Source organism: Aptenodytes patagonicus, chromosome 25 (genome assembly GCF_965638725.1).
Source record: "Aptenodytes patagonicus chromosome 25, bAptPat1.pri.cur, whole genome shotgun sequence".
NCBI classification, from domain to species: Eukaryota; Metazoa; Chordata; class Aves; order Sphenisciformes; family Spheniscidae; genus Aptenodytes; species Aptenodytes patagonicus.
The window spans coordinates 3,174,916-3,202,062 of NC_134973.1; the positions used below are offsets into that span (position 1 = coordinate 3,174,916).

Here is a 27,147-nt window from a genome sequence, read left to right on the forward strand (position 1 = left end):
CAAGAATTGGGATTTCCAAAAATGCTCAGCCTTCCCCACAGAAGATGGGAGCAGATGGATAAAATATTTGAATGTTTGTCCCTTCATTGATTGCTCCATCCTGAAACATAATTCTTGATGGTTTGATCAATGGTGCTGCCTTCTGTTTCCTTTGAAAATGCTGGACACGACATTTAAGCAGTGTCTGCAGCTCTGTGGGACGTGCTTCTCCCATCAAAATACTACTGCTGTGCTATAGGTGATCTTCAGGTATGTAGGTGAGCAGCTGCCACCGCAGGTACAAGGAACCGGATAGCCTCAGGACCGAGGCAGCAGCTGATCGTTCCTGACTGTGGTGCTCTCTGACTGCAATCCCATCCCGTGCGCAGAGCTGCTGGGAGGAGAGAGATGAGAAGGGAGTTCTTCCACAGCTGGGATGGGGAAGCAACTCTGGAGCCACGATCTTGTGATCAGGTAGCTGGGGGATCCAGTCATGTACAAAGGCCTCAAGGAGGAGAATACTTTGTGTGATAGAAAAGGGCTTTAAATTTTTTCTTTTTTAACACATAAGTAATCTGTAATTACATAGTAAGGACCCAGCAATTAGATGTTGATAGTAATTATTGGGTGGGATAAGTCACTGCATGAATTTAGGGGTAATTAGAATGAACAGTCCTTATTTATTATAGGTGTGGTCTGGGCCAGCTCCAGTATGTGGGGCAAAACAAGGAGTTGTGGGGAGCAGTGAAACGTTTCAGTGATGATTTTGTTATCTGACTAATTATCTTGGACAGGGAGTGGAGTTTTTTTTTCACTGGGGTGGCTACAGGCCTTCCTGTAGCACACTGCTCTGCAGGAGCCCTTCTGTACGCTGCCACGAACAAAATGTCTGCCTTTTATTCTTTTCTTAAAACCTAAGATGTGCTTTTCTCTCTTTAATACTGGTAATTGTCCCTCTTGACAATAAAGCCTCCCATACAGGTTTCTTTAGATAATGCAAAAGTGGTGAGAAATTCACTGGGGTTTTCCTGGTGCCGTTCTGTGGACGTCTTTGGATCCTCCTAATGCCATAAGATGAGTGTTTACGAAGAAAGCAGCCTAGAGCATAAAGATAGGGATACTGTGTCAGCATTTCCCAGGTTCCCAGAGAAACTGGGGAAGAACGAGGGGGTCACAGGCACACATGCATTCTCCTGGTGAAAACAAGGCCCTGGTGGCAAAGCTTCCTTTCCAGGTGAGCAACAGCAAAGAGGGCCCTGAAAACGTGGGAAGAGTGAACCTGTTGCTGCGGTTAAAACAGGGCTGTGGCTCTTCAGTGGAAATTGCTCCCAATAACCTTTGAGCCTCTTGGCCCTCCACGTACTGTAAGCTTAAAAAAAACCCCCAACCCTGCAATGTTTTACAGTCTGCTGCCATGTCTTTCCCTCTCCCTTTCTCCGGTCCAAGCAAACTTGATGTGACCGTGTTAAGGTTGTTTACAAGCTAGAACAGCCTCCGGTTGACTAGTTTTGCGTGACATTTATTTATAGAAAGCAGAAGAGCTGGGGAAGGAGTGATGTATGTGTTTTCTCCCAAGGGGAGGGGCTGTCCTTGGTGGCTGCACAGCAACAACTGCAGTGTGACAGGAATTGCGGTAACACAATACCTATTTGAACAAAGGTGACGTAGGGGAGAGAAAATAAGGAAATAGAAGGAATCCAAGCACTTGGAGGATTCCAGCAGACTCTATAAAGAGTAAATGAGTTAATACATTGTCGCTGGGTCCTTCGAAGTCAAAAGCCAAACTGTTTCAAAGCTGGAAGCCAACAACTGATGGCAGCTTTTAAATAGCAATGCTTTTATGTGGTTCTTGTTCTGCTCAGGACAGAGAGGGCTTTGATTTGTCTGAGCCTGGTGTCTTGTGCTAGTTGTCAGCCAAGAAGGTCCAGGAGGAGTTAAGCCTCCTTGAGGTAGGGGGGAGGGAGGCAGAGAGACCTTCTATGGACAGATCCTTGAGAAAGGACCTGTGGCCTCTTAAAAGGAAATTCTGTGGCATTTAAATCCAAAACTCTGACAGCCACTGCTGTGTTGCAGTTTAAGAGTAGGGACACATCAGCTCTTGGCTCCTACATCTGGTGGTGCCCAGGAGCTCCAGAGCTTGCACTGAAGTTCGGTCAGTGCCCACGCTCTCCCGCATCACCCTGCAGACATCTTTGGCCCCTCCTGAGGGGCGTAAGCTGCTTGAAAATAAGAAGGCAGCAGTTGCAGCTTTCAACACAGGGCAGGTGGAGGGGACTGTCCTCCTTTATACTGTTACCTGCTGTCCTCTGAGGAGCCAGGACTAAGGAGAGACTCCCATTCTGTTCTCTCCTCTGTGGTGGGGATTCATGTCTCAGTAGTGAGCTTTATTTAGTAGGCTGGTACTTGTTTGGGAGGGCGTGCTTGGTACAGAAAGAGCTTGAGGTAGATTGAGCCAGAAAGGAAGAGTGAGAATTGGGACAGTCTTTAGCCTGGTGACCAGAGTACTCCCTGAGAGGGGATTAATGTCAGCTGAACAGTCTTTTCTCCAAGGACTTACTAATGCCTTCCTTACGCAGGTGTTGGTTGTAAGGCTTGGCTGGTTCTTGGACAAAGACTACGATCCAGAATTAGGCCCTGTTGAGTGCCCAGCTTGGGTAGTCCCAGGTCCAGGATGGCCTGTAGGAGTCCTGCGCTTTGGCTGCCAGACCGTGCTGGCTCCTCTCGATTTGAAACGTACTGGGGCAGCTATTCAGAGTGACACAAGCGCATGCACATCTGCAGAAATACCTGAAACGGGGTCACCTCCCCTGTATCAATCACACTGGCCCTCGAGGTCCACCTTAATGAGGACTTGGCAGCTCTCGGGCTCCTTCCTAGGGTGAGGAGTAGAGCGAGAGCTGCCCTGCAGCTTGCAGAGGCCCCGGCGCAGGGTGACTTGACTCTAGAGGTCAATGCTGTTGGCTGGGTTCTGGTCCGCAGAGGGAGCAGTCTCATTTCTAGTCTGGTGGCTTTGGGCTGACCTCTACTGACAGAGCAGGTAAACGGCCGCGGCAGGAGGCATTGGAGGGAGAGCATGGGGTCTGGGGCTTGGCTTTGGACACCCTGCTTGTGTTAAAAGCTCAGTAGAGATCTGCCTGGTATAGCCCTCACCCAGGTCCTGCAGAACGCCTCCCCCGTTCCTGGCCTTTCTCCACCCCTTCTGTAATGCTCTGCTCAGTGCTTTTTTTTCCGTCAAACTTTTTCCTCAAGGGCAATAACATAAATAGGCGGAGTAATCTCCATAGGGAACATTACTCTGTGCAACAGCCAGTCTAACAGGGCCCTGGTCCCACCTCTGACCTTTTACAACAGGTAAGAATGGAGGAGTGAACACTCAGCTTCTGCATCCTCGGACTTTCTCTGCACTTCCCCCCTCTCATTCCACCTTCATTAAGTAATTTTTTTTCCCAAACACAGCTTTACTGTAAAGATTCTTGTTTAGCTGCCTATCTGGTGTGTAGTCTCAGTTCTTTAACAGTTTTCTTAAATACAAAAATACTTTCCTTCAAGCCATGCCTCCAGGGGCACATGGGAATTTTGTCTTTCACAAACAAAAAACTTCTCTCTCTGTAGTTTCAGAGGGGAACTGGGAAAAGTGATCTCTCGATGCCTGCAGCCTCTCAGAAGGCTGTGAAGCTCGTTTCCTGAACCTTCCTGGGTCTGGTGCGAGAGGCTTGGGGGAAATGGCGCTGCTGGTGTGCTGGAGCAAGGGGAGCGCGCCATGCATGCAAAGTAGGCGTTGGTGTGAAAGGCCGAGAGGATACTGTGTGACACCGAGCAAAGAGGACTGCTGGAAGAAAACAGTGGGACCTTGTGGTGCTTAGCACCTTGACAGGGGGCCACAGCGACTCCCCAAAGCATCCCCTGAAGATTTTCCCTCAAGTGATTTGGTCAGCAGCAGATTATGAAACAGAAGCCCAGTGTGCCATCTCCCAGGCCCCTCCACCCCAGAGGTACAGACATGCAGAACAGTTTTCCCAATATCCCTGACTGCCCTTTTGCTAATTCTACAGGAAAGAACCAGAGAAACACAAATAAATTAATTAAAATTTATTTATAAAATCTTTCAGTAGCCTCAGAAAATCAGAAAAAGAGTTTTCTCAGTTACTCGAAAATAAGCACAAGGAAAACAGTCTCAGGAGATTGCAACCTCTTTTGTCCAACAAAAGAGAAGGTAATTTTCTCCTGTGCTCCAAGAAAGTGGCACCTTTTACCCACAGTGAAATCAGAATAGTCCCAGTCCCAACAGAATCACTATAATCTAGGGTTTGAAACTAAGTGTGAGTGTCTCTGGCCTCGGCTGACCTGCTGCGTCTCTGATCAACCATTCTACCTGGTTTCTTCCTCACTGTCCTGTGGACCTGGTGTGACAGTTTCTACCTGCATCATGTTGTGGTTCCCAATCTGAACCATTCGAGCATGTTGAATGATGAGGGGTGGGGTGCCTCCTGGACCTGGCATCGTGTTGTAGTGGCCTGACGGGAGATGAAGCGGTTGGAAAGGATGGGGACCCATATGAGGAGGCATGGGGTGACCAGCGGGGGGAGGCGGGTATGTGGCAGGAGGGACAGTCGAAGCGGGGGGGCACCACTGTTGGGGTGATTGCTTCAGCAGCTGCGGCCGTGTTGCTGATGGAGGCACCTCGGCAAAGGAGCCAAGGTTCAGAGCACCAAAGTTCTGCAGTGTTTGATACTGTTCCTGATACCGCTGTAGTTTCTCTCTCTGCATCTGGTCCCACATGGCTTTCTTCTTACTGATCCTGCTGGTGGTAAAGGTGTTGTGCACCATCCTGGAGAACCCAGGAGAGTTCTCATTCAAGGGCATCAGCGCACCGAGCGTGCTGGGAATCTGACTCCACTCCAGGGGGTTCTCCTTGGGCACAAAAGGGATGACTGAGTCACGTTTGGGTTGTTTCAGGATGGACTCCATCAGGGCAGTGTTTGTCTGAAACATACACAGGTCACATGGGAAGTTCTTGGTCAGCAGAAGGATGATGAAAGCAGAGTTTTCCATAGCATCCTGGAAGCAAGTCAGATGGCTGCGTCCAGCAATTAAGAAGTCCTCACAGAGTGTGGCACCGTTGGGAACCCCCATGTTCTCCAGCAGGTTCTTGACCCGATGGGCAACAATCTCATCTTCACTAGCGTGCAGGACAACGAAAGTGAAGAACTTTCTCTCTCCACCATCTGGTTCTGATGTGGGCACTGCTTCTACAGCTTGGAGAGGAGGAGGCCAGGCTGGAGAGGGGGATGAGTGGAGGGGAGGGGGATATGATAAGTTGGAAGGAGCTCCCCGAAGATGAGGGGGAAGGGTTGAGGAGAAGGAATAGGTAGGAGAAGGAAGGGAATAGCCTGAAATGGAAGCAGATGCAGAGTTAAAAGAAATGCCTGCTGCAACATAGGAGTCCTCCATGGATGAGTGGGCAGGACCAGTATCCACTGTAGCTCGTGAGTCAGGAAGACCTGTAGATAATTGCTTTTCATCTTGCTTTTTGTCTGTGCTTTCTTTTGGTGCATGAGGTTCTGCTGCCACTGTGCTGGAAACATCACCACTTTTGACAGGTTGGTTCACAGCATCCAGTGTGGGCAGCTGCGTTTCAGGAATAGGGAGAGTTGGACAACATGAACTGACCTGCAGAACCTTCTCCGGTCGGGGGACTTGGGCACCTGTGTCCTGCCCAGGATGAGAGCTGGGTCTGCTGGCCCAGCTTGTTTCCTCCAGGCTGTGGCTCCGTCTGTCCCCATCAGGCTGTCCAGCACCGCTGGTGCTCCCTTCGCACAGCCGGCTGGGCTGGGGGACACACTTGTGAGAAGAAGGCTGGGTGTGAAAGACAACTGTTGGCGATGCACTGATCTCAAAGTGACTGGGGAGAGAGGGACTCCCCAAGGAGCACAAGGTCCGTGGGCCTGAAAGGTCTGAGTTGCCTCCAATCTGCACTGGGGAACTTCTTACCACGTAGTTTGGGCTGGCCATCTGGTGAAATCCTATGCCCGCATCAGATCTCAGCGTCTGAAATTTGTCACCTGGGCCCATGCTGATGGCAGAGCCATGTTCTTCCTGGTCCTCAGCTGGGATGCTGTTGAGCGTGTCCCCCTGAGTTTCCTTGCTGGCGTTGCAGGTTTTGGTGGCGGCCTGGCAGGCTTTGTCCATGGCTTCATGACTGCACAGTTTTTCCTCCGCCAACACCGAGTAGATCTGTGCCAGAAGTGCCATGGCACCTGCATCCAGCTGGGCAGGCTGCAAATCCTCCCCATCTTCCTGCACTCCTGCAGCGCCCAGTTTCGTCTGGTGGACATACTGGGCTGCCCGGTTATCTCCCAAGTCATCCAAACAAATTCTTGCATCCGCTTCTTGCCCCAGAGTAAGCAGGACCATGGCTTGCAGTAATTTGCTGCTGGGGCCAAGTATCAAGTGCTTCAGTTTATATTTGAGGCTAAGGAGTTTATCTTGTGGGATCTGGGATAGAATATTAAAAACGTCCTCAAAGCTTGGCTGGAGCTCGGCGCTCTGTGCCATCTCATCAGCTGGTGGCCCAGACGATGGACTGAAGCAGCATGGATGGAAAAAGCATATTATGGCACTTGGAGCAAAGGTTTGTTCCCCTGCGGTGCTCTGTGACGCCCTAGTCACACTTTAGGTGCCGCACAAGCGATGGCTCTTTGCTGCTCAGGGGCTCATCTCAGAACCGGCATATCTCTGTCCTGAGGAACCTGCGAGAAGAACATGGGACAACGTTCAGAAATAGTCATGTGGGGAGCTGGGGGGGGTCCTCGCAAGGCTTGCAGAGCTCCCAGGCTCTCCCTCACAGCTCTCAAGTATTTTTGCATCTCTTCAGTGCTTGCAGGTCTGCCAGTGCTCCATGCATTATTCCAACTCTGTTATTAAGCAAAGAGCAAGTTCTTTGCATTCATTTCACATTAATTACAACTGTTTTAAAATAATTGCTGAACTAATAATGTATTTATGTAAATCCAAGTGTCTGTCTCCTCCAGGCAGCTGGTTCCAGTGGCCTCGCAGGCTCCTTGCAACGGGCAGTCGAGGAAAAAAGCGAGCTTAGAGGAAGCCCTTTCAAATTGCTCATGCCAGGAGGGTTGATAACCCATACGCACCCAGTGTCAGGCTGCCTAATGTAATTGTGGACATAATCTCCATCCACATCTAATCCCTGCTAAACCCTTGCACTCACCAAAGGCCTCTGACCGGGGTTAAATTAAACCGCAGAACTTGTCCGGAGTGGAGGTTGCGGGTGCCCGGGGGTCCACGGGTAGCCAGGAGGTACACTGCTCACAGGCACGGACTGAGCTTGGTGGAAAAGCATTCCCTATTTAAAGGGAGCACCAGCGAATCCCCCCAAATACCTCTCAACTGGGGAAAGTTTATAATTTCAAATTGTTTTTTTCTATCTCATAAAAATCCTCTAATTGCCTAATGAACGAGCTCGAGCTGAACCTGAGGAAGTTGCTGGCACTTTCCATTAAAACCTCTGATGCAGTGAAACGGCGGCAGGAGGGAAGGGAAGGCGAGGCGAGGCGAGGGCAGGCGCTCGAAACGGCAGCCGAAACCTTTGCAGCTTGCTGCTGCCCTTCCACCCGCTGACTCACCGCAACGCCCCGCTCCTCACCCCGGTTTCTGCTGCCGCTCCCCGCCCGCCCGCCCGCAGCCCTTCAGCCTCGCCTCGTGTGCTGGCAGCGGGGCCGGGCCCCACGGGAACCGCTTCCCCTGCTCCTTCACCCCGCCTCGGCGGGGAAGGGAAGGAAGGGAAGGGGCCAGCCTACCTCCGGCGCGGTCCTGCTCCGCGGATCCCCGGCCTCCCCGCGGGAGGGGCTCGTCCCGCCGGGGCCGGGGGCAGGCGGAAGCGGGGAGATCCGGGTTGCGGCGGGCCCGGGGCCGCCCGCCCCGCCGGAGCCTGCTGGCACACGAGGAAGCGGCGGGGCCCGGCAGCGGCGGGGCGGAGCGCGGCCGGGGCGGAGCGGAGCGAAGCGAGGGCAGCCCGGACCGAGCCCAGCCGAGGCCAGGCGGGCAGGGAGTACTATAATACCGGCCCGGAGCGGTACGCGGGTGTCCGAGGCTCGAGCGTCTCGGCCCGGGTGAGCTGCCACCTCCCTCCCCGTGGGAAGGGTCTCCCTCCCCGGTATATGGCCGGGGCCCTCCCGGCCGCCGGTGGTGGAGGACAGCCCAGCAGTGCACTAGCCCCGACCCTGGTGCCAGGCACCGTCTGCAGGTACCTGGCGTCCTCCGCACGAGCGCCTGAAGGTATTAAAGCCGAGCTGGTGAGGGCAGACTCGGTCTGGGAACCGACGTTTCCCTCTAGTGAGGGACTGTTGGCATTACCTCTGTGAAGTATCAGTGCTGGTATGAGTGGGGCTAGAAACGCAAGGATTCAGATGGATCTGGGTGCAGGGGAGAGGTGGAGTAGTATAGATGGAGCTCAACCTCAGGAGTACAGGCCAAATAGCTAAGGGACCCCATCTTAGGGATCAAATAGTGAAGATACTTTTCTACTGAAGATTGAGGCAGAACATGGGACCTGCTAAAATAATTTCTTTTTCTTCCTCCAGCAAGATAAGGGAACATGCAAGTTGCCCAGAGAAGTGATTTGTTAAATACAAGCTTCTTACCAACTCAGGCTAAAGGGAAAACATAACGCTGCAGCTTTAGGTACACACAGGAGACGGGTATTTCTTTGAACGCAGGTCATGCTTTATTCTGAAGTCTGCTTGCCATTATTCCAGCCTTAGCACAGGGACCATGCCAGGGCATAAATGACATTAGGAATGATTACAAAGCATTGTTTGCTGGGAAAATAACTTACACCTATCTCCCCTATTTTAATAACAGGATATCCTATTAGCATGGCAGAGTAACTCCTGGCAAAAGCTGCCTCATTTTCCAGCTTCTTAATGGCTGCAGAAGGTTTCATGCATGGAGTTACTCACACACAAACAGATAATCCCTGAAGTCGTTTCTATGACTAGGAAAGATAATCCCACTGTAAATTGGCATGCTTAAAAGAAAATATCGCCTTGCTAAGTGTTTCTCTATGAAAGAAAAAGTGTTTGGCTGATCCATAAAGAGAAGTCTCTTTTTGAGAAGCAGCCTCTTGCCCCGAGCTGTTCCTGCTCTGCTGCAGGGCTGAGCCTCACCAGAAACACAACAAGCAGAAAGGAAGTTGTGTCTGTAACACATTTTTAAACTTGTAGGAGGAGGAAAATAGTATCAAAGATCAAGTGCATCATCCTTTCGAGATCTCTGCAGCTTGAATGAATTAAAAACAAATCCAACATTAAAAATAAGTTGAGACCACTTCTTCTCTCCCACAGCTTGTCTCACCAAGAATTAGCCATTCACACATACAGCTGGGCCAACTTAAAAAGCTGAAGTACAGGTCCCCATCTTCCCTTTCAGTGCAGCAGCAGGATTTAAAAGAAATAGTAAATCAAGATACGGAATCACCCCACCTTGGTTATCAAGTCTCCTTGCAAACTACATCTTACTGTAAACTCAGCCTGGGCCAGGGATAGAGCAGAAGGCACTCTTGGCATGATTGGCAGTTGGACACACAATTAAAAGAAAGTGCTGTTCTAGCCAGGGAGCCTTGGCCAGAAGAGCTGGAATTTTTCAGAGATCTCCCTCTGGTGCATTAGTTTTTATCTCCTTTGCAGCCAGTGCCACCTCCGTGTCTTTCTCTGCCTTCTCTTCCAGCTTCTCTAGCACTTCACACCCTTCCCCCGGGATCCTGTTTGCTCCCTTTGGTTCTTTGGGTATCTTAGCCACCTCCTTTGACGATGTAGCCTTTTCCACCACAGGTGATTTTATATCAGTCACCATACCTTTCTTCTTCTTCTTCTGCTTTCTGCTATCCTGTGACACTTTAGCTATCGCCCTGAAGGGACCCACAAGCCAGTTTAGAGGGATGTTCTGAGTTACATACTCAAATAGGTCATCTAGGGACCTTCGGGCTTCTGCCACGCAGTCCTGGCTCTGGGTCAGGGTGGTGCTGGAGAGGTCCTGGAAAGACATAGCACTGGAAAAAGAACTATGGAGCTTGTGGATATTTCGAGTGGCCTGATACACTGCTTCTTGGATGTTGCTGGGGAGGCCTTGGATGCTGGCTTTCAGATTCTCATAAACAGGTTGTAGCTGCTGGGTGATGATATGCAGCATAGCTAGAGTCCGTGACTCTACCTGCTGGGAAAGAGATACAGCTCAGTTACTAGAGCAGATGAGATGTACACCATCCACCAGAGGCCTGATTAAATACGCCCTTCTAGGGATACCTCTGCTTGGGAGGCAGTTTTAACTTGGTTTCCTTTGGGTTGGGTCAGGCTCCAGTCCACCCACAGCTGATGGAGCTTCTCCTGCCCATCTAGAAGCTTCTGGCCAACCTCTTGTTTCACAGATTCAATCTGATGGGAAAAATGAAAGGAACAGCTGTATTGCAAGCACAGACAATCAGAGAAGCATGAGTGCTTCCCTCCCAGGGAGGGATCCAAGATGACATGCAGCTGGTGCAGGATAGAGGAAGAACTTCCATCTGGATAGTAGGGCAGGAAGACTACAGACAGGAGGAAAAAGGAAAAAGCATGTTTGTACCAGTTTTATTGCCAGCTGTAGTCGTGAGAGAATATCCTGGGTGCTTTGCTTAACGCACTGCAGTTTGTTCAGGGAGTGCCGATAAGCTCGGTGGCGGACTTTGTTAGAGAGGGAACCCAGACGCACAAAGTAACTCCGTTGCTGTTTCTGCTCCTCCACAGAAGCCATACCAAACCCCTCCACAGCAGTGGCCAGTTTACCTGGAGGAAACAAGAACAGAGATGCAGCTGTGCTCCACTCCCCCAGCTGTCAGTGGGGGGGAAGAGGTAAGATCACCCATTGCAAAACATGAAGGCTGAAGCTTGCAGTAGAGGTTTGTAGTTGCTCAGATATTAGAGGTAGGCTAGTCCCTGCTCAACGTGTTCTCTTCAGATAAGCAGACTTGACAGATAGGTTGAAGCATGCACCCACATGTTTATCTGCCTTGAGGCAGATAGGCAAGGACCAGCTAGCAAATGCTTGAACTCTGTCCCATACCATGTGGCAAGTGAGTGTTGACAGACAGCCAACTTGGTGACAAATTCAGAGCTACCTGTCTACTTCAGAGGATGAGTCTTGCAGTGTCAGGTGCTCTCTAGTCATGCAGGAAAAGATTTGCATTTACAACCGCCAGCTAAGGATCTTCTCACCTAGTTCTTCCTCTGTCATTGGGAGGTAGTGATCCACCAGATCTTCTGATATACCCAGGACAGATTCGACACCACCTGCCACTGCTTGGCTCACTGCCTTGGCTTTGCTTATGCTGTTGGTCACCACTGAATTAGTCATCTCCATACCCTCCTGGATAGCCTCTCTGCTCTGCTCCAAGGCTGTATTTATTTTGCTAGTTATGGTGCCATATGCAGCATCCAGAGCTGTATTGACTGTAGAAGTGACCACTGATTTGGTCTTCTCAACACCATCCTGAACAGCTCCTTTGGTTAGGTCCATTGCTTCAGTCACTGTGTTGGTCACAAGGTCCTTCGCACCCTGGGCAGCCCCTACAGCAGCAGTAACAGTAGAAGCAACTGCAGACTTGGTCAGTCCAACGCTGTCCTCCACAATGTGTTTAGTGAGATCCACTGCCTCTGTCACCTTGTTAGTCACAAGGTCCTTGGCACCCTGGGCAGCTTCCACAGCATTGACAATAGTAGAAGCAACTGCAGACTTGGTCAGTCCAACGCTATCTTCCACAAAATGTTTACTGAGGTCCACAGCTTCGGTCACCTTGTTAGTCACAAGGTCTTTGGCACCCTGGGCAGCTTCCACAGCATTGACAATAGTAGAAGCAACTGCAGACTTGGTCAGTCCAACACTATCTTCCACAAAATGTTTACTGAGGTCCACGGCTTCGGTCACCTTGTTAGTCACAAGGTCCTTGGCACCCTGGGCAGCTTCCACAGCATTGACAATAGTAGAAGCAACTGCAGACTTGGTCAGTCCAACGCTGTCCTCCACCACGTGTTTAGTGAGGTCTACTGCCTCTGTCACCTTGTTAGTCACAAGGTCCTTGGCACCCTGGGCAGCCTCCACAGCACTATTAACAGTGGAGGTGACCACTGACCTAGTCAGCTTGACACTGTCCCCAACAACATTTTTAGTGAGGTCTACAGCTTCAGTCACTTTATCAGCCATTGCTTCTTTTGCCTCACAGGCAGCATCCATAGCAGATGTCACTTTGGTGGAAACCAGCTGCTTGGTGTCTGAGATTACCTACAACAGGGAGAGGCAGAGAAAGATACATTTTTTTCTGAAATAGGTTTTCCCTCCCTGAAGTAGCTTTTCCATATGGCTAAATTGTGCTTGCAGTCTTGTGGGAGAGCTGGGGAAGTCAGTACACCTATATTTACATGGACATGTTCACTTCCACGTGCCGAAGGCATCTCTCCAGCTTTCATCAGCTAGCAGTGCCTCCTCTAGCCCATACCAGGGACTGACCTGACAAAGCAGTGCTGCTGAAGTTTACTTCCCTATATTCTTCTGTACCCATAACAGTTCCATCAAGCAAGAGATCAGGTCATGGCCTCCCCAGGAAAAGCTTTTACTTTACCTTATCTGCTGGCTGTTGAAGAAAAGGCAAGTTCTCCTCCAGTTGATCCAGTCCTTTACAGGCATATTCATTTACAAGTGCAACTAGACAAGACAACAGGTACCAGTTTATTCTTCAATTTGGAGAGGGGTTTTTAACCCTACAGTGGCCAATTCAGGATACACTCATGAAAGCAAGCCAAAAAAAAAAATCACTATTCTGGGGTGGTGTGCGGGGGGGGGATATCTTGTTAAAAAGTGAACAAACCCTACAATCTGGCAGGTTCAAATAGCCTCCATTTTGCCTTCCGAGCTTTCCAGCTATTGGCAGCACATTGCTCCAACTGGAATGTAATACCTGCCCCTGGTGGGTAGGGTGATTAGTTTAAAGGCTTGAAAAGTGTTGGGATGAGACAGACTGAGCTATATCCAAGATGGACACTGCTACTACCAGTTGGGATGCTCATAACTTGGAGTGATAGAGAAAAAGCAGGGAGTTTTTGCTTAGTGACTTAAAGACACCACAGACAAGAGGCCAAACTTTGTTTCTGCTGGTAACAGTTTCATGTCCATGAAATTCAGTGGGTTCATTGAGCAGCTGGGAGCTGCTGAGTGGAAGACTCAGTGCTACAATTAACTAGAACAATGTGCTATAGGAGATGGGTATCACCCAACAAGCACAGGAAACTCCCCGCCCCACCTATTCCTCTGTGTAGAAAGGGTCACTCCAATCTCTTCACTTACTTTGTGGCTCAAGTTGGTTCAGGATGGGCTGTGCCCCACCAACCACGCTACCTACTGCGACAGCAGCCACAGTCTCAGCCATATTGCAGACACCGGTGAGGTAAGGATGCGTCTCCTTGGTATAGTTGTAGGCGGATGAGACCAGGTTGAATGCAGAGTTGAGCAAGGGCAAGCTGGTTACCCGATTGACAGCGCTCTAAAACCCAAGAGAAATAAGTGACATTAGAGGCCCAGCCTCAAGCTGGTGAGTGAATACAAGCCGTGCATCTATCCAGAAAGGTCCTAAAGGGACATCCAGTCCATCTCCTCACCCTTCTTAAACTCAGAGTTGAAGGGACTCATCCAAAGACCGTTAGCAAGTCAGTGACAAGACAGGATTAAAAGTTCAAGCTCTGGGCTCATCAGTTCTGAGTCACACTGAGTTTCAGCACCAAACACAGATGTGGAAATAGGGCCTGTAATAGCTCATGTTTCAGAATTACTTGCATTACTGGTGCCAGCCCTGAAGTTTTCTCTTGAGCAAAAAAAAGTTAGCTTCTGTATTAACTAGGCTTATATTTAGCCACAGCTTGATATGGTTAATCTTTCTGCTACACCCAGCCTGGTTTTGAGGTGCTGACAAAAGTTAGTTTACCAGCATATCTGTCAGCAGGTAGTTTAACTGTTGCATGTTAGAGTACTAGCTGCCCTGGCACCTACCTCTTGCTGCTGTTCCTCAGCCTTTAGATCTTTTTCTGGGGTCTTTTCTGATGCCATACTGAATTCAGCTGCAGCTGAAAGGAAAAACAAGAGTATAACAGTATGAATACGACTTCATTTCCTTCAGTGAATTAAGTCTTAGCAAAACTGGTGAAAAGCAGAGGGCAAAGTTGGGATCCATCATTCAGCATGTCCTAGGAACATCAGTGTGGCATCACTAATCTTTCTTGCAAGGGTGTGAAGCTATTTGAGAGGCTCCATGATTTGTGATGTGCAAATATTTATGTAGGACAAGGACTGTACTCAGTCACCTCCCTCAATCCCCAAACAGCCAAATACTTTAAATAACAATCCTACTTATTTTATTGCTGATAACATTTGACTGGCTTCAAAGTTGCAGGTTAGAAGTGGGTGAGAACTATCTTATCCATCATGCATTTTCTCTGCTAGAGATACTTCTGGTTCAGCTTCCCACTGCACAGGCTCTTTGCTGGCCAAGGACTGGAAAGCTTGAAGGAAGGATGCACCCTGCAGAAGCGGGGCTAATGGTGGCAATCATTGAATGTTGTCTCACTCGATCGTGACAGATTACTGTCCTTCTAACAAGCCCTGCTGAAATGCAGCTGCAGCAGGGCTTGTTAGGACAGTAGTATAAGTAATGTTTTAGTTTTAATTTTCAAAGTGTGGCAAGCTCAAACAGTTTAATAATGGAGTTTAAAACCAGAAATATTTATTTTGAAAAAACTGTTTGAACCTGCTTAATACCCTTTAACGGGGAAAAGCCCTCAGATTTCCCCCACTTTGTCTGAAGTAGAGATGGGTTTTACAATGACTTAATCCATTTTCCTCTTTGGGGGGGGTGAGGGGGGGGGAAGAGGCTGGCAGGACTTCAGCTCCCCTCCAGAAAGGTGTCAGGGCCAGAGACTGACCAGAGATGCTGAAACAGCAGTAGGCGTATTTTACCTTCTTAAGTGTTCAGTGTTCATAGCCTCTTTCTTCTGAAAGCTCACTCTGGAGCATCCTTTGCGAAGGACATTGAGATGAGAGTCATTTCAGAGTAGCCCCACTATGCCTGTGTTCATAGCGCGGAACTTTTATCAGCTTCTCCACCACTACCAACTCCAGCAACACTGGCAGTCTCACAGCTCTGGAAAGGATATGAAAACCCTTCAAAGGTTTCCTAGAAGAGTGATCCAGGTTTCACAGCTGCAGCATTCTGGCTGGCTACCTTGAAACTTGCATTCCCATCCTACTGACCAGCTAGGTGAGAAATCTCTCCTCACTTTCTGTGAGACCAAGTCTCAGGAGTATTCTCATTACATAATGAGATTAAAGAAGTTCAAGTATAAAAGTTATGCAGTATCTTGCACATGTATTAGCTTCCCTAGCATAGACCTAGGTTGGTATCTGGACGCTCCAGTATTGTGCAATAAATCCAGGATTACTTCTCAGCCTTAGTCAGGCACAGCAGGGACTTCAGCATACTTGTTCTCCAGTGCAGCGTCCACTTTTCTCTCCCTTGCCAGTTAATTCCTATTCTTAGAATTGCTGTGGCATTTTCCAATGGAGAACCCCTAAACCAAAATTCCTCACAAACTGGATTCCCAAGCCAGGCACTGCTCCAGGCTCACTGGCAGACTCTACCCAAAAAAAGCTTGCCATCTGATTTGTGACAGAGACCATTGTTTTGTTTTCTTGTGTTCTTTGACTTATGTAAGGTTTTTATTTTGCTGTGGAAACAGGAACAGAGAGCTGGGGAAGAAGCAGTGAAACAAGCATTTGTTAGCCCTGGACCGACATCTCCGGGGGTAACTTGACAGGATGTCAAATATTGCTGCATTAACTGTGCAATTAGTCAGCATTTTAGTTAAGATTCAAGCGAGGCAGGGATGCAGAGTGCTACATGTCTACAGCAAAAGTTGTCACAGAAGTTGGGAGCTTCAGAGTCTCAAGTAAGAAGCCCGGAGCCAGCTCTCTTCTGCACGTTCCTGGTAACCACCCTGCCCAGGGGGCTGCCTAATTTAACAGCACAGCAAAAATACAGCTTGAACTTTATCAGCCTGGGACAACTTCTAGAAAATGCTCCAAACAAAAGCAGGGCTTGAACATAAAGTCTCAGTCCCAAAGTCCACAGGGCTTGCTCAGTTAGTGGTTATTCCTCTTGCTCTGCTTTAGGGCAAGCTGTTTTTTTTGAAGCTGAGTAGGCTGAATCAGTCTGCAGCCCTTTCACAGGGCAAAGCACAACTATTTCAACACCATTACAAACAACCCCTTTGCTCAGTTATTTTACTTCTAGACGGGTGGGAAAAACTCAAACTGCAGAGTGTCTTACTGGCCTTGGTGTCAGGGTTAGCACACAGGGACACACTGCAGAAAAAAAAGAGGAGAGGACTCTAGTTGCTGGCTGATGTAAAAACTAGTATAAGGTTAGAATCAACCTCTGAAGTACTAGGAGCCCATCTTAATTATGGATGCAACCGCATCAATGACAATCCTTGCAGCACAGTCATGTTAGAACATGGTTTGCTCTCCTCTGTGTAGGAGGAATTGGGGTGTGTTGCAACACCAGTATTTGTGGTGTGGGCAACTCTTCATGAGCCCACAGCATGGTTTTATTTTCTCTTTCTAGTCTCTTCCCTGCAAGAGTGCTGAGCAGACCTTGTTTTACTTCAGAGACTGCAGGAAAGCACAGTGCTTAGCAACTTGGGGTCAGTTGTTTCAGAATCCTTTGGAGAAAGGCACAGCTTCAAGCCAGGGTAGTTGCAAGTGGGAGTCCCAGCAGGCAGACCCCATGCGTGGGAGCCACCAGGCAGAAAAGCAGAAACAGCATCACCATTTGCTTTGGTTACGGTTTGCTTTGTATGAAAGTGATGATCAGATGATTTCATACCATTGCTACGTCAGAAATACTAGGTCACTGCTGGAGAAAGTTCTTGAAACAGGTAGTTTCAGAAAGATGAAACTCTTCAGTGCACATTTCTAGCATGGCACAAATAGCTTAACCGCTGATCATTGCCCAGTTTGGCACAAGTCTGAACGCAGTGAAACAGCAAGGGCGACGACACCAAAACTGCCAAGCTGCCATCCATTTTCCCTGCCTCGGTCAGACTCACAGCCAGTGCAACATGCTAGCCTAGCAGAAGAGCAAGTACTTTCCTGCTGGGGTAAGCACCTCCCTTGATTTCTGTCACTCTGACAGTGACCAGCATACATAAAAATAGTTCTTTAACTTGTGCAAGGTTTTTATTTTTCCTGTGGAAGGAAGCTCTGCCCCGTGAAGACAGCCTGCTGTTATGTTGTCCGGCAGACAGAGAGGTAGGAGTTGTTGTTCAGGAAGCTTTTTCTTCCCTCCAAGCATGTTTTACCTTGGGAAGACAAATTGAGCCATAGCTAGCATGCCTGGTTCAATAGCTTAACTGGCAATTCCTTAATGACCATTTAGGAAAACAAAGCTAAACTTAGTGCTTTAGATATGAGCAGGGAGGGCTAATCAGGGCAGAGGTATTAATTTGTGGTTAAAGCACTTATTTACATTCTTTTTGAGATTTGCCACCGATACCCCAGTTACCATAAATGGAGTGGGCAGAAGTGGGTCACAGGGTGTCTGCTGCAGTGGGGGCTGGCACTGCCCGCAACCGAGGCGGTTGTTTGCAAATGCTCCAAGGGCAGAATTAGTTTTAGGAGGAGGATCAGATGATTTTCAGCTTTGACCTTAGGACATTAGTTTCACAATTGCTGGCAGAGGTGCCCACCTAACCTTTCTGGAAAAGCCATCAGCATTGGGAAACCTCAAAGATTAAAGCCACTTTTGCAGATGGAGGCGAGGTTTCCCCACACACATCCAATGGAAATCGAGCACCACAGCCAGTGGCCATTCCTAGGTCGGTAACTCCTTGGGACGGTGAGCGTATAAGCTATCCAAGCTAGTAGAATTTGGAGATATTTTAGGAAAGAGGGGAGGGAGTTTAATTAAAACAGCTTCTCAGCTTTCTAGTACTTTCCATTTACCATTTTTTCCATGAGGACAGGCCTCTCGGTTTCAGACAGAAGTTGTAACTCGCAGAGCGAGCAGCTGCTTGCTCTTTTAACGCACATTTTCATCTGGAAGTTTCAGCAGAACCAGCTTTAGTAATTGAAGTCCTTCACAGCCATACAGTTTCAGGTAGTCACGACCACATTTAGGAACCCTGTTAGTCTTGAGAAACACTAAGCTAGTTTGCTAAGTGCTCCCTCCGGTAAGCTGGCAAAGCCGTGCATGGCTGCAGCCTCCATCTGCAGAGACACGGTGCTCTTGAGCAAGAAAGAGGTTACCTTGTTACTCAAGCCACCCCCTTTGTTAACACTATTATCATGCCTACACCAAATGATCATGTGAAATAGCTACCGGCAGGTCTGGCAGCACTGTCAACAGGAAGGGAATGCCCAACTGATCCGTCCGCCTCCTGAGGCACATACCGCTTCCCCCACTGTCAACACAAGTCAGCGGTGTTGTCCAGGGTGCACATCACATGCTGTCCCTGCGCGGCTGGGTGGGAGAGCCACCTCCCGTGGACCCCCCCACGCAGCTTTGATCTTCACCAGACAACAAGCCGTGAAGAGCTTTCAGACCCGAAGATGCTCGATCACAAATCAGAGACCCATAGTGTTACCAAGAAGTCATCTCAGGGCTAGGAAGAAGCCTTTAGGGAAGGATTTGAAGCCTTTCAGCTCTTCCCCAAGGTATAGCAGATGCAGCATGACACCATAAGATGTCACCTTTGGCCTCAAAAAGCCAAGACACCCCCCCACCCATAGATGGGGGAAAGCAGCAGAGACACAGCACCCAACTCCGTGCTTTCCCAGGGAGCTGGAAAAGCCCCATAGGCGCAGTCGGGGGAACACAGCCCCTCAGCAGGTACATTTTAGCCTTAGTGCTCCCCAGGGCCAGGAGCCAAGAGCTCCAGGGATGGAGCCAGCTCCGCGCCCAGCCTCCATCCCTGGGAGGGCTGCAAAGAGCCACCTGAGGCAAGGGGCTGCAGAGCCCACAAGGAAGCAAGAGGCAGCCCTGGGGAGTCCCCCCCGGCCCCCAGCCAAGCCACAAACCCCATAAATGCCCCAGCCCTACCTTACCCGGCTCCTCCGCTCCCCAGCACTGTCAAGACAGGGAGTGCTGGGCCTCGCCCCGCATAAATACCCCAAAGGCCTGATGTGCAGGTGAGGGATCCAATCGGGACGCTGCAGGTGCTGGCCTGGCCAATGGGGAGTGGGTGGGAGGTGTGCGTGGGGCGGGGTGAGGGAGGCAGGTGAGGGGCTTGGAGGCCCCTCCAGGGACCTGATGGCCGTGGGGTGGGGGTGCTGCTGTTTGTCCGTCCCCCCCCCCAAAGAGGGACATAGCTACCTGGGCATCTCAGAGGGCCCCGTCGGAGGGCGTCCATCCCCGAGCGCTTTGGCCTCGGGGCCACGCCGTGCGTTGCCCCACAGCAGCTGTGGACAGGGATGCACCCCCCAGCATGGCGGGGTGCTGAGGGACGCAGGCGCTGGAAGTCTAATGGGGATCTGCACCGTGGTTGCAAAATGGGCTCAGCCCATCAGCCTGCAGGCACCGCTCCTGTTCCCATGCCCTTGCATGCCCATTCGGCTAAATCTCTGAGCGGGACGATCCTGCTTGCCACCATGTCAGCCCAAACGCACTGCCTTGCTTTTGGGAGCCAAGAAGGGCCTGGCCAGAGACTGAGCTATTCCTGCAAATCCTGTAGCAAAGCCCTGCTCACGAAGGTGTGTCTGTGCCACTAGGGACGCGGATTCAAGCGTGGGCCTTGCCCGCCATCCACAGTGTGGATGTGAAACACGTCCTCAGCCTGGGTTTAGCCGTAGCACTGGAGCTGGTTGGAAGGAAGGTGCTGGGGCAGGAGTTCAGCCCCTGTTCCCCGGGTCAGGGGACCTGTTCCCCACGTGGGCACGTGCAGGGTCAGCCAGCGCCAGCAGGCAGCTTGTGCTTGGCTTTTTCCAAAGAGCAGCTGCGTTAGCAGCCGGTACCCCAGTTGGAAAGTCCATGCATGGGTGGTGGGGCTCAGCATGCTTACGCCTGCTCTTGGGCTGCTCCTTGCATGGCATCGCAGACGTTGTCAAGAAGCTGCAGAGAAGCAGGACGTGGGGTCTGTGATGTGAAAACATCACTCAGCCGGGATGTTTTCTTGGCAAATCTCTCCTACCCTGCAGCATGGGTGCTGTAACTACCCAAGGAGTAAGACACGTTCTCCCGCTCTCGGCCCTTGCCTGGCTACAGCAAATATGTGACAATAAAACGTGCTGCTTCTCAAGTTTTCTGTGATTTTCAAGACAGGGGTTGCCTTTTATTGTTACACTTGCAGAGGACCCAGCAAGGCAGGACTCAGCCTGGCTGGGGGAAGTGTGGGCTCTTTAACAGCAATAACAAATATTGAACATTTTAGTTAATGCTTTGCTTTTCCATTTGCGCCTTTTCATCTTCAGATCTCAAAAACTGGTTTGAAACCATCAATTACGCTTCCTGTTGTCTGTTTTCAACATCAGTGGGGGAGGAAACTGAGGCACAGGTAAGAATGATCTGAAGTCTTCTAAAGCTATTAAGCTGATTGAGTCACCTTGTTTTTGGCCGGTGAATGCAGGAGACCTTGGGTCTCATTTCTGTATTGCCCACAGAAAGCCATGAAGGCAGTGGGAGCAGGAGGTTGTCAATGGTTTTTGAAAAATGTGCTGTTAAGCTGACAAAAATGTAGACAATTATCACTTCTCAGCTTTGAGGTTAAAAGGAATCCCCCTCCTTACTTGAGTCAGACTTATCATGGGGTCGTTGGCTGAAAAGGCCTCTGGAGGTCGGGTAGTCCGACCTGCTGCTTGAGACAGGACTATTAGCAATGCCAGGTCAGGTCAGCTGTGGGCTTTGTTTAGCTGAGTCTTGGAAAACTCCCGGGGATGGAGATCTCGCACAGCCTCTCTGGGTATTGGATCCAGTATCGCATTATGCTCCTGATGAAGAGGCAGTTCCTAATGTCCGCTCTGGACTTCCCCAGCTACAAATTGTGGCTCCTGGCTCTTGTTTTACCACGTGCACTGCTGAGAAGGCTTTTTGTGCGTTTGTCTGTGTGACGTAAACTTCATATTCTAGCATCACCTGGGAACCTTTCATCTAACAAACTCCCTGGCAGTGCACGGTCCCTCCTTTGATCTCCTTCCCTTCACAGGGTAAATTGCAGTTTTGAAGTGTTCAGTGTCTTGTACTAAAACTTAAGCTGGTTAGCAGGTGTCACATGGTGGCTTTTATAGGCTGTGATGTGTGCAGGGGAAAGGATGGATGTTCTTGTCTGTCCTCTGAATATCTGATTAAATCTTTTTTTTTTTTTTTTGCAGGTACCAGGAATCAAGCAATTAGTCCTATTTTTCTGAATTTCTGAGTTTTTCTGAATCTTGGCCCGTATATGGACAGCGGCTGCGTCCTCAGGTAAAGTGTCGCTGTTGCAAATTGTCAGTTAGTTCATGGGTGTGAAGTGCCTAAGTAGGCCAGGCCAGCTGTGGTGGTGATGGTGAAAGTCTCATGAGGCAGGTTATATTTCATCACCCAAGTGGATAAAACAGCAAGTGGTTTGCTTGAGATAACATCGGTAATTATAACTAGTGAGACAATGTTTAATTTCTAAAGTGTAGCTTTAGATTCTAGGTCAAAATACCAATGCTTGGAGCTCCTGCTCAGTGGTAGACCTGCCTGCAATGTCAGAGCACCGAAAATTTGGAGATTGCAATTTCAGAGCAAAGGTTTGCGTGATCATTTCTGTGATTCTTGTTACTGTATAAACGCCACATACTTAAAGCAGAGATAAAATCAGTTCTAAGAAGTTTGGTGGGCGTGGGAAGGGCGTAGGAGGAAGCAGAGAAACATGTTTGGGGAAGAGAAAGGGAGTCGTGTTGGCTGGAGTGAACGAACCCTGTGGCACTGGGCAGCGCTTCCCACAAAAGGCAGCATCTCGTCAGCAACTGCAGCCGCTGTGCAAATGCTGCATCATCAAGACATGGGGCAGAATCCTTCTGGTGATCCCCGGACGTAAATCCTGTCTCCCGTGCCCGTTGGCAGCCAGGAAACCTCGCTCCTCTGCAGCCCTGCTGCCAGCTTACAGCTCTTGTTTCAGCCGTGTCCTGGGGTCTGCATGTGGACGAGGCCTCTCCAGCTACATGCTTCTCAGTTGTCCCAGTCCTGTTTGGATTTCTGTTGAGAGGAAAGCATGCCGGTATGTGGAGGATTTGGAGGATCAGGCCCCTGTGTTGAGTCCCTGCTGTTAGGCCCAATTCCTTTCCCTGCTCTGTGGTGCGTCACAGCTCAACATCGTCTCTTTGGGGACCAGATGTCACATGTGACACTGAAGCGCCCCATCTGCTGGCGTTCATCTGCTGCGAAGGAAATGATCTTGTTGGTCTTCCATGGCATTTACTCCATTAGTAACCTGCCACGATGCCGTGGTCACCTTCCCCGGGGCAGACACGGGCACGAGAAAAGATGATTCAAGGGTGAGGCATGCGTTGCTTTGATTTCTCAGTTAAGTCAAGCAAAGCCCTTGGGCTTCCAGCGAACTGCTTGAGATGCTCTGTACTGTTGAACTCAGGTGTTCCTCTTTTAGGAGCTGCAGCACAGTGTTGTCTGGAGCCCACTGAGGGGACAAGTCAGCCTGTGGTCTTTGCCATTCGTTGCTGTGCAAGGTCCACAAGATGTTCGCCGACAGCCCCATCGGTCTCCACTGCCTGGAGACTCTGCTTTCTCTTGTTCCTGTCTTCCTCTCCTCCACCACTTCCCCTTGCTAGGAGTGAGTGGTCCTTGGGGTAGCAGTGGCAGAAATAGTTTCAGCTGATGACATCAACTCAAAGCGTTCTTTCCCGCTCATGCTCCAGCTTCCTGTCAGCTGCAGCAGTTGTTGGTGCTCCTCGCAGCAGCCTTGTCCAAGGCCACAGTCTGAAGGAACATTGGGTGTCCTTGAGCTGGTCCTGCAGCGCTGGGTGTCTGGTTCCGGAGCAGAGTGATGGAGGCAGGGCTGTGGCAGAAGACGACTCCTTGCTGGATCCTGTCCTACGCTACCCATCTGTTAGTCTCTTTCACCAGTCTTCGCACGACAATCTCCGAAGGCGATGGCCTTCAAGGTGCTATGGCCTTCTGAAAACAATTCTCCAGTGAGGTACCAAAAGCTTCAGCCCAGCTCCTGCCTCCCAACAAACCCCCCTGGTCTCTCCAAGTCCTCAAAGCGCCTTCCTAGTTCAGGGCACGCCGCAGCTCTCTGCTGCCCTCATCCTGCAGCAGCAGAAACAGGACTTGCGTGTCTCCTGCTGCCTGGCTGCCCATCTCACCTAGAGGGTTTCCCAGCCCCTGCTTCCCTTCCAGCAGCTTACCTACCCTAGCATAAGGGCAGGCGGCGGCTCAGGCAGGTTCCTGCCCTGAGCCCCAGCCGGCTTTGCCCTCACCGCAGGGAACAGCCTGATGGGTTCTTGGCTGCTCTCCCGGTCTTCCAGTTCACCTTTCAGCTGGTTTTCAGACTGCAGGCTGGTTTTCAACACACCCGTCTGCTTCTCCCTCTATTGCTGCACTCTTGCCTCATACCTTAGGTAGTGGTGGGGTGAGTTAACATAATGCTGGGTTGGTTTTTTTTTTGATAGATGAGAGAATGGATGTCATCCGGGCCAGCTAAGTGTGTCCTCTCCATCTCAGGCTATTGCTGAGACCCCGAGTCTTGCTCCCCAGTAATCAGAAACACAGGCTTCCTTTGCACTCCCCAGTCTTGGAGTTTGGCTAGCTTTACCCCAACTATTTTGGAAATTGTAGGAGCATTAAGGAGGGCAGCATTTGTCCTGGACTCCAGCATCATCTCTTTCATTTTGGTCTTCCGAGAAGTGGTGAAGATCTCATACAGGACAACTGAGTGCAAAATAAATAACATGTTTTAAGGGTATTTGCTTAACCTGTTGTCAATATCTATTGTGCAGCCAGTGGTTTCACTAAGGGCAAATACGTTTTTCCCTAAGGAAATTGGAAGAATCACAGGGCCTCTCTGCTGAAGCAGCAGAGAGACACTGCTTCTTGTTCAGCTTCCGTCTCCAAAGAGCCTTGCATGGAGGGAGAGGGAAACGAAATCCGGTGAGTTGCTGTTGCTGGATGCAGCATGACTCTGTATCATCCCAATGCACGCGGAGACTTCAACACACCCACTGAGGCTGCTTGACCTTACGTACGGGCCCTGCTGTTTAACCGAGGGGAAAGTCTCTCGCTGTGTTGCACGTGACGTGACTGAATCATCACTAGTCCTCGTGAGCAGCTGCGCAAAGAATACATATTTGCACACGTAAAAGCATAAATGTTAGCACCTGCAAGGAAGGCCAAAAAATGGTTAAAAGCAGTGTGTTCTAGCTATCTTGATTTTCTCTGACCAGCTGTCCCAGTTCAGGGAATCCTGGCTCTCAGAGCACTTCCTACGGCTCAGGGGTTTAAGCCATACAATGCATCACGTGCTAGGAGAGAAACATAGTGCAAACCCCAGGACAGAGATGGCAGAATTTAGTTAAGGTGTCACTTAAACGCTAAGAGGAAGAAGGTTCAGCAAAGTGACGGAAGTTCACGGGTGTTGAGTAGTAGAAAGTTAAGGCTCTGGGTGAGAACATGAGAACTCTGTGTCCCCAGCTCAGATAGTTTTGCTTTGGGACCCATGTTTTCCTGCACTGGTTTCCACACCTGAGCATTGATTTCCAAGCTCCACGAAAACCAAACTGTTTCTCTTAGAAAAGGTGGAAGACAGAATTAAGGTATTTGCACATCACACAATGATTTTTGACGAGGACATTCAACTATTAGCGATGGGCAAGCCATTGAATAGCTAGCTGGGGCAAAGGCTCAGTTCTTGGCATTTTTTCCACCGGTGTCAGGTAGAACAGTCTGTTTCCCTTACCTGGACTTGCATGCGTCCTTCTTGATTGCCAAGGGATTCCTGCAACAGTAAACGCATCTTCTCTATAGCTGGGATGATTTCAGAGCCACAGCAAGTCCCTCGGACAAAGCAGATGTGGCCTCTTCAGCTGGTGAGCGTGGAGGGGACCCAGGGAGGTTCGCTGAGGGAGAAGTCAAAGGTGCGCATTCCTGAACCCGGCTGGCCGCCTGCAAGCTAAGCAACTTGCTGTTACCGTGAGCCTTTTAAACATTTAGGGTGTTTGTACCTCTTGCGATGCTTCTTGTGGTTTTATGGGACCAGCCCCCCTGCCATTTTTCCCAGAAGGCGCTGTGAAGGCATTGTAAAGGATGGGCGGTGAATCATAGTAACTGTAACGGGGAGACTGTGCTGCCTACCCAAGGATAAATTTGGCCCCCTTGGAACTGATAAGACCGGCTGTCAGTTCTTCTTCGTCCAAGACTTGTTTTAACGATGTTTATCAGCTGGTAGTTCTTATGCGCACGCCTGGACTTTCGTTTCTCCTAAAACCTTGTGCCAAGACTTCACTTTGAACAGTATTTCCAGGGGCTGGGAGACTGTTAAGGGTTCTGTCTTGCTAACTGCATCTTTTTTGCAAATGAATTCAACAATGCTTTAAGTTTTCATAAACTGGACTGGATATCCCTGCTGGCAGGAGAACCGAGATATTGTTTCCTCACAGCATGGGGCATTCACCAGATGGCAGAACAGTGTTTCCAATCGGAATTGTAACTCCAAAGAAAAGAAGTGCCTCAAACAATCTGAAAGGGAGGAAACTAAAACTCATCAGCCTCTTAGATAACTGCAATATAACCGAGTCATGTTCTTTTTTTCTGACAGTCTGTGGAAACCTGAACCTCCCAGGGTTTTATCTCACTGACACCAAGTTCTCTGTAAGTTACCCTGGCAATGTTCTTGTTTTAATAGAAGAGAGGACCTTAAAAGGAGACCGTAAATAATTTAACCTGTAACGAAATCAATGTTCCACTGCTAGAACGATCTAGAATTGAGCCTTACCTTTAAGTGATTTGTAGACCCGGCTGAACAGCGTGTAGGACGCAGCACAGTTTTTGCAGTATGTGGATTCACTGAATGAGTAAAAGTTTCTCTAGGAAGTGGGCTTCTTGTTTTCTGACTCTGATAGTTCTAGGGACGCTACGAGTCATACGCAGCAACTGGCTGGAGCCTTTTCCTTGAACAGTCCGTGTCTTACAGTAAGGCTGCGTTGCCTGCGCTGTGATGGGAGCTGCCGAGGGTGAAAGGACGTATGCGTATTACACACTTGGAAACATGTATATATAGTTCTTAAATGGACATGAGACGGGACCTTAATGGGGCAACGGTAGGGTCAAACGCAAGGCAATAAGGTGCTATCAGAAATATATTTAGCATCCGAGTGTGCGTGACGTGAATAGCTGACTGTTCAAATATACAACCCTTGTACGTCAGCTCAATGGGACACGGAGTACTCGGGGAAAGAAGGGTCAGGTCCGTATCCTAAAGTGGCTTTTTTTGAGCTTCTTATGGCACTTCTGTAGAGATGTAAGTGATGCTGAAAAAAGTCTGAAGGAGGGTTGTAAAAGCCTGTCGTTAAACTGTCCTGCATCTGGAAGTCATGAGGGATGTGGGTTCTCCGCTCCTCTAGAAATGGGACTTACGTGGGTGACAGAATATGGATCCAGGTACGCTGGTAAGCAACGCTAATTTGAACTTTAGCCTAGGAGATCCAAAACCGAGATGCTTTAGACGTGCGACCTGTCCTTATACAGGTGAAAATAGTTTTCCCAATACTCAGCCTTTCCTCCTGCTCCCTGCCAGGTCTGTGACGTCCGAGAACCTTCTCAGGCTGTGGGAAGGGCTTGCTGCTGTGGTAGGTCAAGGTTAAGGCTCTAGTGCATCTAGAAGGGGAAAAAATGACTTTCTGGCAAGGCAAAGCCTTCAGATCTGGGAGGAAATGAAGCCTGACTGCTTCAGGTCGCAGGTCAGATTCAAGGCTTTTGTGCATTGACACGTGCCTAACCTTTGGTACTAACCTAATCTAGGCCAGTAACTTTCAACCTGCCATCTGTGGCTTAACTGGGGGATCCCCAACAGATCCTGAGAAAGGAGGGGAATGAGGAAGAGGCGCACGCTG

General features: G+C 49.6%; 3 protein-coding genes across 7 annotated transcripts in view; 1 reads left to right on the plus strand and 2 right to left on the minus strand.

The window, feature by feature from the left end:
- Positions 1 to 4,053: 4,053 nt before the first annotated feature.
- Positions 4,054 to 7,901, minus strand: TICAM1 (TIR domain containing adaptor molecule 1). Of its 3 annotated transcripts, none has more exons than XM_076359331.1 (2): positions 7,794 to 7,901; positions 4,054 to 6,728 (listed from the first exon to the last, which is right to left on the minus strand). In XM_076359331.1, the coding sequence occupies exon 2, from the start codon at positions 6,532 to 6,534 to the stop codon at positions 4,348 to 4,350; it is 2,187 nt and encodes a 728-aa protein (XP_076215446.1). In that variant the 5' UTR covers positions 6,535 to 6,728; positions 7,794 to 7,901; the 3' UTR covers positions 4,054 to 4,347. The 3 variants fall into 3 exon arrangements, 2 of the variants coding, with proteins under 2 accessions (XP_076215446.1, XP_076215447.1); XM_076359332.1 differs by lacking the exon at positions 7,794 to 7,901 and adding an exon at positions 7,205 to 7,257; XR_012997098.1 differs by lacking the exon at positions 4,054 to 6,728 and adding an exon at positions 7,245 to 7,320.
- A 795-nt stretch (positions 7,902 to 8,696) lies between these two features.
- On the minus strand, positions 8,697 to 19,534 carry LOC143170774 (uncharacterized). Of its 3 annotated transcripts, none has more exons than XM_076359329.1 (8): positions 19,439 to 19,534; positions 14,062 to 14,135; positions 13,363 to 13,558; positions 12,641 to 12,723; positions 11,241 to 12,303; positions 10,612 to 10,811; positions 10,296 to 10,424; positions 8,697 to 10,203 (listed from the first exon to the last, which is right to left on the minus strand). In XM_076359329.1, the coding sequence occupies exons 1-8, from the start codon at positions 19,473 to 19,475 to the stop codon at positions 9,637 to 9,639; spliced, it is 2,349 nt and encodes a 782-aa protein (XP_076215444.1). In that variant the 5' UTR covers positions 19,476 to 19,534; the 3' UTR covers positions 8,697 to 9,636. The 3 variants fall into 3 exon arrangements, with proteins under 3 accessions (XP_076215444.1, XP_076215443.1, XP_076215445.1); XM_076359328.1 differs by having other exon boundaries at positions 8,697 to 10,206; positions 19,439 to 19,533; XM_076359330.1 differs by lacking the exon at positions 19,439 to 19,534 and adding an exon at positions 19,166 to 19,223 and having other exon boundaries at positions 8,697 to 10,206.
- UHRF1 (ubiquitin like with PHD and ring finger domains 1) overlaps positions 10,797 to 27,147 on the plus strand; it is a 32,673-nt gene continuing 16,322 nt past the window's right edge. Inside the window, exons 1-3 of the mRNA XM_076359326.1 lie at positions 10,797 to 10,877; positions 20,533 to 20,615; positions 21,430 to 21,520. Coding sequence (XP_076215441.1) covers positions 21,498 to 21,520 — 23 coding nt within the window. The 5' untranslated portion in view covers positions 10,797 to 10,877; positions 20,533 to 20,615; positions 21,430 to 21,497. The remainder of the gene's footprint in view (positions 10,878 to 20,532; positions 20,616 to 21,429; positions 21,521 to 27,147) is intronic.

Bases quoted from the DNA above. Each gene is read 5' to 3' on its own strand.
- TICAM1 (XM_076359331.1), bottom strand. From the start codon at position 6,534: ATGGCACAGAGCGCCGAGCTCCAGCCAAGCTTTGAGGACGTTTTTAAT.
- LOC143170774 (XM_076359328.1), bottom strand. From the start codon at position 19,475: ATGGACGCCCTCCGACGGGGCCCTCTGAGATGCCCAG. The intron at 10,812-11,240 runs GTGAGAAGATCC...TGTTTCCTCCAG, and splicing joins AATGACAGAGGAAGAACTAG to GTAAACTGGCCACTGCTGTG. The intron at 10,425-10,611 runs GTACAAACATGC...TTTTCCCATCAG, and splicing joins TACAGCTGGCAATAAAACTG to ATTGAATCTGTGAAACAAGA.